At 34.1% G+C, this 15,117-nt stretch overlaps 1 protein-coding gene across 6 annotated transcripts in view; it reads right to left on the reverse strand.

Moving 5' to 3' along the window:
* The window catches only part of PIAS2 (protein inhibitor of activated STAT 2), a 75,594-nt gene that overhangs the window by 11,429 nt on the left and 49,048 nt on the right, over positions 1-15,117 (reverse strand). For all 6 annotated transcript variants that reach the window (XR_004421048.1, XM_033087139.1, XM_033087135.1 and 3 more), the window contains exons 7-11: positions 14,352-14,457; positions 12,944-13,017; positions 10,860-11,020; positions 5,659-5,792; positions 3,941-4,112 (exon numbers count right to left, since the gene is read on the reverse strand). Coding sequence is in view for 5 of the 6 variants with exons in the window: in XM_033087139.1 (XP_032943030.1) it covers positions 3,941-4,112; positions 5,659-5,792; positions 10,860-11,020; positions 12,944-13,017; positions 14,352-14,457 (647 nt within the window). In the remaining variant the exon portion in view is untranslated. The remainder of the gene's footprint in view (positions 1-3,940; positions 4,113-5,658; positions 5,793-10,859; positions 11,021-12,943; positions 13,018-14,351; positions 14,458-15,117) is intronic.

A 15,117-nucleotide genomic window follows, 5' to 3' on the forward strand; every position in this document is an offset into this window, starting at 1 on the left:
GATCAATGTCCCAACAAGCCATCTGTCACAATAACATCTTATTGCATATGTTGTAATCTTATAACATGAAACTTTACTTAAATGATTAACCTTCCTTGTTTCTTCAATATAAAATTGATGACTGTCACAACATGTAAAATTGTCAAAATCTAGTGAAGGCAAAAATTATTAAATCAACATCTAAAACCTCAGCAAACATCTGAAAAACTAAACTATTTGGTGTAGGTTAATTCCTATTACCTGAACTTTTCAACCACTAACACATACAACTTTATATATATTGGGTGAAATTAGTCATTTGCTAGGATTATCAAATTATGTATGGATAAGGGGTCTTATATTAATTTTTGCTCCAAATGACGCATTAGAGCTGACTGTCCGGCTACATCTTATTTTAGGGAAAACATGGTAGAATAATAGGGACCATGGAGAAACGTAAATGGCTTATGTCTGGTGGAACTGTGAGTATAAAAATGTGATGCTATAAAGTAATAAAAATTCTTTAAAAGCTTTTAACATTTGTTACTGCCTCCTCGTACAATTGGGAAATAACACACATAGGCATATGTGTACATATATGTTTTTAAATTTTATACCTTTATCCATAATATCATAGCACAAAGGTAAATTCTGCTATGAATTCCTAATGATCCTTAATCCAGAGAAATACATATTTATCTCTATTCTTTGTTTCATGTCTTTAGAATACCTCCATATTAATGATAAAGCAATCATTCAATTTCCAGGAGGTGGGGTAGGGGCATAATATTTAAAATCATCTTTTAATGTAGAAAAATATCAGAGGTTTTCCAAAAGCCTTAAATTAAGGTGCCAGTTTCTTCTGATAGCTATTACATGACTGCATTTAAGGACATGCAAGGAAAGAAGTTAGAAGGATTACCATCAAAATGTTATCAGTGGTTATCTCCAGGCAGAATGCTTTCAACTTCTTGGTGCTTTGTAAAATTGTTTATAAGTATAATATTTACTAAAACTACACCTCTTAAAAAATAACTGCTGACATAATTTCTGTACTGTAACTTAAAGTAAGTTTTCCTGGTTTCTCATTCTCTATTCTTTCTGATTTGCTTACTGAGCAAGAAGTCCTATGATGAACTTACATAGCAAAGGAAAACCATAAAAATTCTAGATGCTGAGCCACAAGAGACGATATGAAAAGAATGACCAGGAACAAAACCAAAAAAGTGTAAGAGTTGGAGGGAGTACAGAGATAACTATAGCATGAGTCTCCACTATTTGACTGTGACCGGTGCCATCTACTCTACCTTACCACAGAAAATGTGATTTTAGCACAAAGCATCAACTTTCTTAGTGTTCAGAAAGCTCCAGTGGAAAGTTTTTCCATGTATCTTTCCTCCATTGGACTTTGATCTACCAAATGTTACAACAAAGAATAAACTTAATCCAGTTAATCAATGGTTCCCTATAAAGAACTACAAGATAGCTATTACATATTCTCTTCTCCCGACTTAACAACTTCAGTCGCTAGACCCATTCACCCATCATGCTACAGTTTCCACTACTTACCATCCCGTTCCCCAACTCTGACTACACTCATCTGTTACTACTCTTCGTGATGACCAGCACTGACTAAAATGGTCAAAGTGAAAGGCATCTAACCTAAAATTCAACCAAACTAGCAATGTATGTGTGTACCCTGCACATTGAACTTTTATCAATGCTGCCTAACAACAAAGCAACTTATATGGTGAACCCTTCAAATCATTAAGTGAATTCTGACATTTCAAAGAGTTTCTATCAGCACTGGCTATTAATTTATTGAATGCTCTTCCAGTACCTATTAAGATGACTATATAGTTGTCCATATGCCAAGATCCATTTTATCAATGTACTTCCTAATAGTAAAGCATTCCTGGATAAACCCTACGGGGTGATAAGGGATGCCATTTTAATATATAATTAAATGGTTTCCTAAGATTGAATTCAGAATTTTCATTGATCGTCCCAATGTCTGCCGGTTTCATAAGGGTCGTTCTGTATGGCTGTTAATGTGTAAATCTAGTTTGGATACTAAGAGTTATGCTGACTTTCATGGAATGAGCTGGGTAGCTGCATTTATAGATGCGATTTTCATGTGTTGCTGGTGTGATCACAAATTTCCACCTTATTATTTACAATGTTAGTTTTCGTTTTCTTTTTAACCTAGAAGAGGAGCACTACATCTAGCTCTATAATAGCTGACCACGGATGTGAACTAGCCATATTCCTCTGCATATTGAAGTCATTTCACGTTGTCACCCAAAGTACATGCCATTCCTCCAGTCTCGTGTCATCAAATACTGGTAAAAATGTGCTAAAGGACAGACAAACAGAAGACCTTCATGGTGACCTCTATGGCCACCAAAGACCCTCTCCAAGACCACATCAATTCATGAGTCAGCATCACTATGCATGACCCGTCAACCTGGCATGAATCATCTAACTATAATACTGTGAAACCTGTGTTTTTCCAGCATATTCTAAAGAAAAGTAAAGCCTGGAGACACCACATCTAAATATTCATTCCCATGATTTTCCACTCCAGTAAACATTTAGAAATTTTATTTTCATTTTTTTATCATTTAAATTCTAGAAGCTCCAACCAAATTTTCTGAAAGGAATAATAAATGACCAGCATCCCAGAAAAAAACTCACTTGAAATACTTTTCTCATTTTCTGGTCCACCAAAAAAATAAATAAATAAATCACATTCTGATTAAATGGGTGAAAAACATATATATACACCCTTCTAAGTAACATCTGCAAATAGAAGTATTTTAACAGTGAGGAAGGCAGCACAAAAGGTTTAATTCTGTTTTCACAAGCACCTTTTAAAGAATGTTGCAGAAGTGCACTGAGAGAATAATTCCATTTATACAAAATGTCTAGAATAGGCCAATTTATAGAGATGAAAAGAAGACCAATGGTTGTCTAGATTTGGGATATGAATGGGGATTAACTGCAAATGAACATGAGAGAAATTTACTGGGTATTGGAAATAGTCTACAATTAAATTGTGATAACTGTACAACTCTATGAGTTTACTAAAATCACTGATCTGTGCAACTGAATACTTAAGTTGGGAAACTTTTATGGTATGTAAATTATACCCCAATAAAGTCATTAGAAAAAATAAGTGCACTGAGAGGACAAAAAGACAAGACTGGCACACCCAAGACAGAAAGAATGCGTTCATGTGTTGTCCAAGCGAACTCTCTGCTATTTTCCTGCAGGTTCCAAAATCTCTGGCTAAAAAGCACCTATTGCTAACTACTCAAACCTGTCACTTACTATAGGCGAACAATGGCTTCTGCCAGATTAATCGTAAAGAATATATTTTGGAAGGCATTTAATTTGCCCATATTTTGCCCTGGAAGAGGGAGAGAAGGCAATCAATCTTTACTGAAAAACTAGCAGGTGCCTGACACTGAGGCTGAGCTCTTTCATTATCTTATTGAAACCTGAAAATACTTTCATGAGGTAGGCATTATTTAACCCCACTTTACAGAACAGAAAAAGAAGACTCAAACAAGTTAAGTACTTCATCCAAGATCACAGAATGAGTCAACAATGGTGTCAAAATTGGAATCCACATTTGCCAGATTCCCAATTCCACACTCTCTTACAGCAGGCTTTCTCCGTTGGTCTGTGATGCCAAACAGGTTCAAGAAATTGACAAAAAGTATCAAATATGAAATAGTGACACGAGATTTCAACTCTCACTTCCCAAAGATGGGAATATTTTCTTTATCCGAATTTGCTTTCCTATAAATAACATGCTCACTTGAAAATATTTCTGCTGAACAAAGGCAAATTAAAATAGCCTTCTATGATTATGTAACTCAGATATTTACAAACCTGTCCCAATAACAGTTAGTTCCAAGTGTAACAAACAATAGTGAACTATAAATTAACAAACCCTTTGGTTGGGCTGCTTTGTGTTTCTGACATAAAGATGCACTTCCTTTTGGCAGGGGGGTCTTCCTCTTCATCAGAAGAGCTTTCTATTGTTAAGTCAATAACATCCACTTTCTTCTTGCTTGCCTCATTGGCTACAGTCACTGAACAAGGCTTACTGAGGACACTTGAACCTGCATGTAAGGAACAGAAGGAAAAGAAAAAACTCAAAGGTGTGACACAAACTCTAGTCATAGGAGTCTTAACTGTACAGCATGTCCAGGACAATGCACAGCCAATAAAGCCACATACTCTGTCCCTTGGAAAGTCACCAACTTTCTAACACCAGACATCTGTATGTAAAATGACTACTAACCTGGGGAGCCAGGGTGAAGCCTCGACAGAAGGTCAAAAGCCTTCTTCAGGCAGCAGGCTCTTAGTTATCTCCCCAGTACTGACAATGCATTTGTGCATACCCTTCAGTTCACACTGTCTCCCCAGGTAAGCAGTCATTTCAGACAGACATCTGGAGTTAAGGGGCTGATTGCTAGCCAGGGACAAGAGGATGTGGCTTCACTGGCTATGTATTCCCCCAGACACATGGCAGTGTTCAGTAGAATCAGATACTTCCATTCTAGAAAAGCAATGGTGCTCATGTCAAAAGAATGTATAGGCTCTTCACCATAAGCAAGAACATGATAAAACTTTTCACCTTGAAAAAACCCCCAACTTCTCACTTAAGTGATTCAGACATTTAAAACTTTTCTTATCAATTACCTACTAACCACCTAGGTTCTCCTTTCTGTCCACTATGATGATCTCATGCACCATATTTAACTCACTATTTCATAGAAAGTATATTATGCCCTGTTATCTATTTAGTAGAAAAAGAATGCTATAGTTGATAATGAAAAAGCAGCAGCAATTAATCAACTAAATCACTATTTTCCTCAAAGATGAGGGAAACAAACCTTAATTATTTTACCCATAGGTTCAGTAACAATCAAGGAGAATGATTAATATTGACATTAATCCTTTCCTTTTGCCTCTCTTCTTATTTTGAACACCTATTATTCACTGGTTATTAGAACATCAAAAATAGTCAACATAAAACTCAAATGCAGTGAGTGGATTAGATTAGATAAAAAGAAACCAGTAAGTTCATCTATGGGTTTCAATTACTCAGACTGCCCTTAGTTTTCCCACTCAATGTGGACAGGTGCAGGGAGTTGAAGGCTGAGTATACATCCTAGGTAACCAAGGCAATGGTCAAATGCCTTCCCACAAAGAAATGGAAACAATTTGTTAACTTTTTTAACTAACCTGTGGCCACCTTTGCCTACCCTGGATGAATGGATGAGGTAAATCTAACCACACCTCCATTTGGGGTTACCCCAACAGGTACTCTAAAAACAATTCTGAAAAACTGTCCACAGAAATATCATTTATAATTTTTCATTTTGTATAAACACCATATATTAAAACAATTTTAGATGACTGTTTCATTTACTTCACATATGAAAAATAAACTATGAAAAGGCTGATTATAAGATGGTATAATCTTTAGCACATTTCTTAAAGAATAAAAATTACTTGGGGGAAATTACATATGGAATAGATGATCAAAAGATAAAGTTAGCAAACTGAGCTCCAAATGTAGTTCTACTGGACAAGGTTAACGATAAAGATAATGCTGCACAAATCTCACTGCTTCATTCTCTGCTGCCATTCTGCACATACTTTCTATTTTTGTACAGGGTTGGCTGGACACTTTCATAGCTTCTTTCTTCGGTCTCATTGGACACCAAGAGCCATCTTCTTGAAATTTGATCTCATCCACATCAGAACAGTCATTGAGAATTTCCATAAAAAGCCTATAAATCAATTAAGTACATAAATGTAATCAATGGCTTTGTTCAATGGTGAAATTTTAACAAAGAAATACACATTACCTTGGAGACAAAAGTAAAACCTGATTTCGGTTTGTTTTAGTATTTCAACATTTCACACTTTACCACAACTATTATACCCCTTTCCTCCTAAGTTTTAGGTCTTTAATGAGCAATACAAGTTAAGTGACTTATCGAGTCATCGAAAAAATTAGTGGTTAAACAGAAATAGACACCTGGAGCCTCCAAACTGAGACTAGCAGTAAAGAACCACCTTCAAACAACACGTAAAATACACATAAGCAAACATAAAGATTGCTATACAAAAAACAATTTATAAGATTACGAAGGAAAAAAGAATTATAGGGTGGGGAAATGAAGAAATAGGGATATAAAACAAGTGTCAGTAAATTTAAAATAACTCAGAGCATACAAATGATGTTCTATGGCTAAAATGAAACTAAATTTGAAATCATCAGAAAAATAGGTAAAAAATCACCAACTGTTTGGAAACTAAACAAAACAACCCACGAGACAAAGAAAACATAAAAACAGAAATCAGAAAGTATTTTGAACTAAATGAGAAAATGAAAATGTAATAAAATTTGTGGAATGTAGTTAAAGCAGTACTTAAGAGGAAAATTTCTAGTACTAATCTTCCTCTACTAGAAAAGAACTAAAACGCTCAGCCTCTACCTAAATGAAACTAGAAAATGAAGAGCAAATTAAAGTGAAAATAAACAAGAAAAGGGAAATGACAAAAAAACAAATGAAATAGAAAAAATAGAAATATCAATGAAACCAAAAAGCTGGCACTTTAAGGTGAATGACACTGACCAACTTCCAGTCAGACTTAAGCTCATCAAAAAGAAACAGATAACCTGAGGAGCCCTATGCCTATGGAACAAATTGAATTTATAGTTAACTTTACCACAAAGAAAATTCCAGGGCCAAACATTCACTAGGCAATTCTACCAAATATCTGAGGATACAGAATACCATCACTTCCCAACTTACTGTATAAGGCCAGCGTTACTCTGATACTAAAACCAGACAAAGACATTACAAGAAAACAGACCAATAATCCCTCATGAATTTAGCAAAACATGAATTTAGCAAAACAAAAATAAATAAAAAGGATAAAAAAACCCAAGTGGGGTTTATCACCAGAATGCATGATTAATTTAACATTTGAACGTAAATCATAATGTTAATAAACTAGCCAGTTCAAGACAGCAAGACAAAGAAACAAAAGGCAATCAGGTTATAAAGAAATAAAACTGACTTTACTCAAACTACATCACTGTCTATAGAATATGCTCTATTATCTACAATAAAGCAACTAGAACTACAAAATGAGTTCAGTAAGTTTTCAAGATATGAGCAATCTACTAAAGTCAACTATATGTCTATATGCAACCAGAAATTTTTCTAAAATAACAAAAAAACAATACCACATCAAAAATATGAACTACTTAGGGATAAATTTGACATAAGGCGTACGAGACTAATATACTGAAAACTACCAGATTACTGAGACCTAATTAACTAAATAGAGATATATCATGTTCATGGATCAGAAGACAATACTGTTAAGTCATCACTAACTGATCTATAGTTTCAATGAGATACAAATCAAAATCTCTCGCTAGCTTCTAATTGGCAAGCCATTTCTAAAATTTGTAACGAAACGCAAAAGATCTATAACAGCCAAATTAATTGTGAAAAAGAACAAAGTCAGACACCATATGTCCAGTATTGACATAAATATAGATATATCAATGGAAAAGAATAGAGTCCAGAAATAAACCCATACATATATGTGTAACTTGAGAATACTTTTATTTAAGTGAATATGGCAGAATTGTAATAGTAAAGAAAATTCTGAAATGCATGGCCTAAGAGATATTAACACGTAACAGAAATCCAATAATTAAAACAGGTTTATACTGGCCCACTAATACTTTGATCAATGGAGCAAATAGCAGTTCAGAAATTAACACTACTGTATATAAGAATGTATTAAATGATGGAGGTAGTATCTTAAGTTCATGGGAGAGATTATTCAATCAATGTTGGTGAGACTATTGACTAACAATCAGGGTGGTAGGGTGGAGTGACCCTACCATAATGGGATCACCTACTCCCAACCTAAAGTTTCTTCCCATCCCAAATTTTCCTCACATAGTTCCATTCTTTACCTTCAGAGCACTTAACACATACTATATTTTGCCATGTATAATGCACACCCACACTTTTGGCACAAATTTTCAAGGAAAAAATCTTTCATTTTAATTTTTTAATTCAAATTTTTATTTGTTTACATTTATGTGCTTTTTTTAATATTATAAAGGAATTTTGGCATTTATTTTTTAACATATTATGGTACAAGAAATTTTATGTACCGGTAACAAATTTATGATATTTACACACCATAGAAGGCCAAGAACACTTTATCGTTACACAAGTTCGTAGTTAAGTTCAACAAAACTGATTACGGTATTCCAGGGTATTATTTTGTATACGGATATTGTCACTGATTTCTAGAGTTACACTTTTAACTCATAAGCTTAAATGAAAGAATTTAAAACATTTATATAGATACAGAATTAGTACCAACCACATATAATGCGCATCCTTATTTTCCCCTCACTAATGTGGGCAAAGAAGTGTGCATTATACACGGCAAAAAACAGTGATACGCAATTCTTCACTGTCTCCAAACACCAGAAGTGCTCTGTTAACCATTTTAGACCCAGAATCTGACAAATAGCAGGTATTTAATAAATACTGTGTTGAATAAATTCATGAAGGAATGCATGATAGAATGAAGAACTACATGACTGAAAGGAAAAAAACAATGCAATCTTAAAAGTACTTAAAAAAAAAACAAGTGAATTTCATATAAAATCTCTGGGACTTTCTAAACACTAAACATTAAAGACAGAAATTCTAAACATGAAAGACAGAAATTCAAAATGAAAAGACAAACTTGATGAAATAAAAATTCAAAGTTTCTGAATCAGAAAAATAACACAATAAATACAATTAGAAGGCAAACTGGGAAAATATATTTGGCACATGTGGACAGAGAAATTAATGTCCTCAAATTATAATGACCACTTATAAATTAGTAAGAAAAATATCAACAACCACATTTAAAAAATGGAGGAAAAAAAACATTAAGAGGCAATTCATAAGCTACTATAACAATCAATGTATGGATGAAGAAATGTCTGATAATTCTTATAATAAAAAAATAGAAATCAAACTAGTAAGATATCTTTTCAACAAGGGAATTTGTAAAGGCATTTAAAAACTAAAATTTAATACGATATGATAAGATTGGTAAGAAGACTGAGAAGTAGTAGGCTTTTAATACTCTCCTGGCAGGAGAGTAAAATGACTTCTAGGAAAGAGTAAAATAGTTTACTCCCTCTGGCAAGCATCTTAATAATAGTAAAAGCCTTAAAATCATACATTTTCTTTGATTCAGCACTGCAATTTCTAAAAATGTAAAGAAAAATCCATAGACATACACACAAGTTTCAAAAATGTTCACATCACAAGGCAACTTAAAAAAGAAAAAGTAGAAGCAAAAAATATAGGCAATAACAGAAAAAAATGTTGAAATGATTAGTAGTAAACCCATAAAATGGATCAAGTATTTAGGAAACACACCCTAAAATATTAATGGGCAAAGGGGCATGACATATGCAACTTACTCTCAAATGGCTCAAAAGAATTCTGAAAATAGTAATAATCATCTCTTTCTCTTTACACACACACACACCAAAAATGTATATACATATGTATTAAGAGGGAATGTGATAAAACAAATAGTATGACAGAATGTTAGCAACTGACACACCTGGGTCAAAGGTATATGAAAGGTTCTTTGTGCTACTATTGCAACTTCTCTATAAGTTTGAAATTATTTCAAAGTAAGTTAAAAAATTTGTAAAACCCGGTAAGGTGGAAGTTTATAAAGAGAAAAGCAAAAAGTGCCATTTGCTTTTCATTGCCTCATTCCTTTCTACAGTAAATACTCTTTTAAAACTTTAAAAAAAAAATGTTGTACAAGTATCTTTAAAGATCTAAGATATTTTTCACTCTATATTGAATGAAAAAGCGTATGTACAGACAAGTCATTATGTAAAGTATGACTTCAATCTTCTTAATACATCAATAACAAAATCATCACCATAGGATGAAATGCTGATAATTTTATTTTAATCTTTTCATTAACTGTATTTTCTAAACTTATAGTGGTGCATGGATGATATAGGTCATTTTTTAAAAGTGTTATTCAAAAAAAGGGCACCTCACTTTTATTGATAGTTCATATCATTTTCCTTAATTCTGACACATGCAACATGACACAAGAGGTAATGCTTTAGAGTGTGGACTTGAATCAGAAAAACTTGGATGTGTATTCCAGTTTTGAATTTACCAGCTGCGTAACAGAACTCTACCGACCCTATTACTTGCTCTGTGTTTTTGCATAGACTTTAGTTTCTCTTCAAGAAGTTCTACCGTGTTTCCCCCAAAATAAGACCTACCCCAAAAATAAGCCCCAGTTAAGATTGTCAGCCAGAAGGACGCATTTAGTCCATTATGACGATGTTCCAGAAGAAGATGACATGACTGTATTTGAATAAATGTAGATTGTTGTACATGAAAAACTAAGACATCCCTGAAAATACACCCTAATGCACCTTTTGGAGCAAAAATTAATATGAGACCCGGTCTTATTTTCGGGGAAACACGGTAGGTAAGCAAAATGACATCACTAAGTGGACTTTGCCCTCTTGCCTATAGGCTACAAAATATGATCTTGGGAAGCAAAGAGAAAAGGAAACTACTCACCTTCTTGCCCCCAACACAAATAATAAAGATAAAAGGGCCACTAACCACAATTTAAAAATAAGATTGAGTATAATTAAGTATAAAGCAAAAATCACACAAACACCTGGACTTAATGCTAGAGTAGAATTTATGTGAGGCTGTATGAACGGAGACCAGCTAACATTTATATCGGGATGTACTTACCCATCTAAAATTAAACTTTCATAGGCAGCTTTTTTGTCACACACAGGACATATCCAGGTGGGCTTCTTCTCGTTCATTTGCAGATAAAGGGCAGCATCAAAACACTGTAGATGTGTACAAGTCACTGCCCGGCATGGGATTGTCAGCCTCATTTTCCCTAACTACAGGACAGGGAAGAAAACATGGGGAACTGTATCAGAAAGGAGAACAAAGCCTCAAAGGGAACAGTCAGTCATAAAAGTCTGAAGAAATCAAACAAGGAAGATCAAAATGAAAAAGAAATTCAAACCAGAATTTCCAACAAGATCGCTGAATATTTTATTAGTATTCGATGATTGCCCTATAATTTTTAAAAGACCATTTCACTTTCTGAAAATAGGTAACATAAATTCACAGGTAGAAAAAGATCCATATACAATGAAAACATGTCTCTTTCTCACCCGCTCCCGTGTTTCGAATCACTGTTGTTTGTCTCTTGCATGTCCTTTCCTAGATGTTCTATGCATAATCAAGTGTGTGTTTTGAAAAACATTTTTCCACAAATGGTGGCATACAATATGCATAATTTTGAACCTTCCACCACATAATATAACTTGGTGATTGTCTCCCATGTATCAATACACAAAAAGCTACCAGGATACGAAGGCACCGTAATTGATAGGAAGCATGAGAACGTATGCCTGAAGGTTTGCACACAGATTATGACCAGAGAAGGTCCTGTCCGAACACATGGTCTCTAGGGCCTCTGCCACCACCTCAGGGCATTAATGTCCTCCCCTGCTGGGACTGCAGACCTTCTCTCTGAGTTTGATAACCACAGGTTCCCAATTTGTAAGCAATCCCAATTTCATGTAATTCTATTCACTTTCAATAAAGGTAAATTAGTTTTAAGTTAAAGATAATAGAAAAAAAACTTCAGAAAGATATATGCAAACACCACTTTCCAGGATGATAGAGAGATGGACTTACAATCAGGATATTTATATTTTAGTCCAATGTGGCAATATGGTATACATATTGTTAAGAGAATTGGAATGTCAGACCAAAATTTTTATCCTTGTCCTACTACAAGTTACTACTGCATGGTTTGGGTTAGCCAACCTTTCAGTCTCAGTGTCCTTATCAGCAAAATGGGAACAACTCTCATACAGGAGTGCCAAGACAGTTAAATAAGAAGCACATAATAGGAACTGAACAAATTATTCCCTTCTCTCTCTGACACAATTCTATCTCCATTTAAAACTCTGTACATGTCTCACAATGGTGGCTGGTCACCAAATGCCTCCCAAACTACATTATAAATTCCAGATTCCATATAAAGTTCCTCTCATGTGAAAGGGTCCCCTCCAATAGTACTGATTTTAAAGCCTTTATCCACTTTTGACCTCTCCCATCATTTCTTTGATACTCCAATAGCACAATTACATGCGGTAAGTATAGGCTTCTGCTTTTTCATGTGAGTTGGTTTTCTCTCTCAAACTACACTATCTTTCTGAAAACTTTTTATCAAGTCCTCAATATTTCTCCCCACAATTAGTTCAGTGCCAAGCACACAGAAGAATCTTAGAGTTGCTGACTGATTCTGCCTCAGTCTCTATGTAAGGAGATATAAAATGAAAATTATTGTGCAATTTAGAAGTACATTACAAATGAATTAAGACATCTCACACATTCTAACTCATTAACGCAGAACCATCAATTAGCATCTATCAGGTCCTAGTACTTGTATTGCTGTTTTTCAATACTGCTTATATTCTGATAGGAGGAGCCAACTCACTACATATGTTTATTATCAGCTGTAGATTACCTATAGCGTTACCTATGACAGATTATTCTGAACCTAAAGCTCTCTTCCCTCTTTCTTACAATATCCTTTTAGGTCTCTTATTGCTTAGTCATTGCCTGAAGAATGTGTGCGTTCTTTTGAATTAAAATGCGTAAGCATGAAGATTCCTGGATAGGAAAACAACAAAAGTTTACAATTCTGTCACAATATGTCATTCATTATCACACGTACTTTTATAGGAAAACTAGTAATTCATTAAAAATTAAAACACCCCAGAATGTTTTGTTACTTTACTTACAGGGCACATCAAGGATACCCGAAGGCTCGTTGTAGCAATTTCACTATCAGGATCTGCAGTAAGTTTTTCTTTAACTTTAAAAAGAAGGAAAAATAACAGTATTTTTTTTAAATTAATTGTGACATAGGAACAAAGTTGAAGAAATACATATCATCTTATTTTAAGTTTTCCAAACACTTTGAATAGGTCAAGAAACTACAAACACAAAAAACAAAAAAACAAAATGTTAAGTACTAACGTATTGAAAACACAAGCATATTTCCAGTATTAGGTTAAAGAATTATAAACTTGTAAACTCTAGATCACATATTTAATTGAATTTTTAAAAGTAAAACTGCAGATAAGGAAGAGTTTCAAAACAGAAAGTTGTTTAAGACTTAAGAACAAAACAATTAGGAAAGACACTTGGAAAGCAGCAATACTCTGAGCTTCAATGCTACCCTAATACATTTGTAAACAGAAAAGGTAAAATATTCTTATACTTCCTTTGACAGCTGAAAATGACTAAAAATGTGGTAATGTGCCTTTGAGTTTATTCCCCAGATAATGTATACAAGTTACTGTATATGCAAGCTAATAAATATATGCACTGCCTCCAGATGCCTAATTCTCAACACCATTATAGGGAGAATGGAACTGGAACTGGAGACCGTGGAATTGGAGTGGGGTACGAAAAATTAGGAAACAGTTTTCTTGGCTTTCAGCTCTAGGCAGGAAGATCCATACTATGCTGTTTGAGGAGAGGAGAAATGGTTTGAGTTATAAGAAACAAAATACCATTTCAAAAGCCATACTTGACTCCCATTTAAATCTATAGATCCTTTTCTCCTTTCTGGTTCATTCACTGGTATGGAGGTGATTGGGGGGAAATATTCCCTTTCCCAGAAAAATGTCTTTTTCAATTAAATTCAGTTATTGAACTGAATTATTTACAGTTCGAACTAGACATTTTTTTCTCTACCTATTATTCTATATTATGAAAGCAAAGTACAAAATAAAACATCTAGAAGGCAAATACTGGTGGTGGTTATCAACATCTCTTCAGCAAAAAGAACTTTTTATTATTTAGAATTTATAAAAATGTACATTCTATTAAACACTGGAGGTTTTGAAAACTTGCATTCGTATTCTCAACTCAATGTATGTATCAAAACGACCATCAACCTGAGGTTTACCTAAATTAGTTTTCATGAAAACGCCCAAAATCAGACTAGTTGGGTTAAAACTAATCCTCTTGGGAGTGACTTCTAAAAGGAGGGTTTTTAAAATTTAGAGTTTTTTTTAACTCAAAATTCATTTTATGTTTCTAGTAATTGTCCCCAAATTATTCCTGTATTGATGTATATGTGAGGCTTTTTTTTTTCCATTAAAGTATCTCATATGCTCAAGTCTTACAAACATTACTTACTTAGTGCTCTGGAATGATCAGGGTTTCTAATACCTTTCATTTTTAATCTCTGTAATAACATTGCTGATGTGAGCTGTCGTACAAGATATACAGACATGGAGTAATTCTACAAAGAAAGACAATCTGTATTAAAGATGAGAGATAATAGTCTCCTTATTTACACATAATACTTGTTTAAGAACCTCTGATTTCTAAAAATAACATTCAAAATAACTTCCACAGGAAGGTCAATGACTGCTAAGGGAACAAAATCAGCTCAGCTCCATCATGGAAGATAAAAGCTCAATCAGATTAAAGATATTTGTCAATCACTTATCACTTTAACACATCCATGTGAAAGATAAATCAGTTTTTCAAATTGTGTTTCTAATTTAGCAAAACTGGTACCTTAGGGACCACCATGATATGAATGAGATGTACCCTCCCATGCCTCCTTCTAACTAGAACTGTTCTGTTTTTATGTAACGGGCTCTCACAATATTTTCACTGAAAACTGAGTTCCACTGCAGAAACAACGCTCAAACACCAGTGGTCTGAATTAACCTTCACATCCAGAGTTCCAAAGTTCCAGTTCTGTCAGAAGAACCCACTTGCTACATGGTCTTGAACAAATCATTCAAATGAACCCCAAATCAGCTTTCAGCTGAGGAAACATTTGACAAATAACTCCTGCTCCCAAATGGGCATTTTACTAGGGAAGTGGCAGCTACTGGAGTATCTAAGACACATGAAGAAATGATAAAAATCAAAAAGACAAGGCTAGAAA

The sequence above is a fragment of the Rhinolophus ferrumequinum genome, chromosome 19 (assembly GCF_004115265.2).
Source record: "Rhinolophus ferrumequinum isolate MPI-CBG mRhiFer1 chromosome 19, mRhiFer1_v1.p, whole genome shotgun sequence".
NCBI lineage: Eukaryota > Metazoa > Chordata > Mammalia > Chiroptera > Rhinolophidae > Rhinolophus > Rhinolophus ferrumequinum.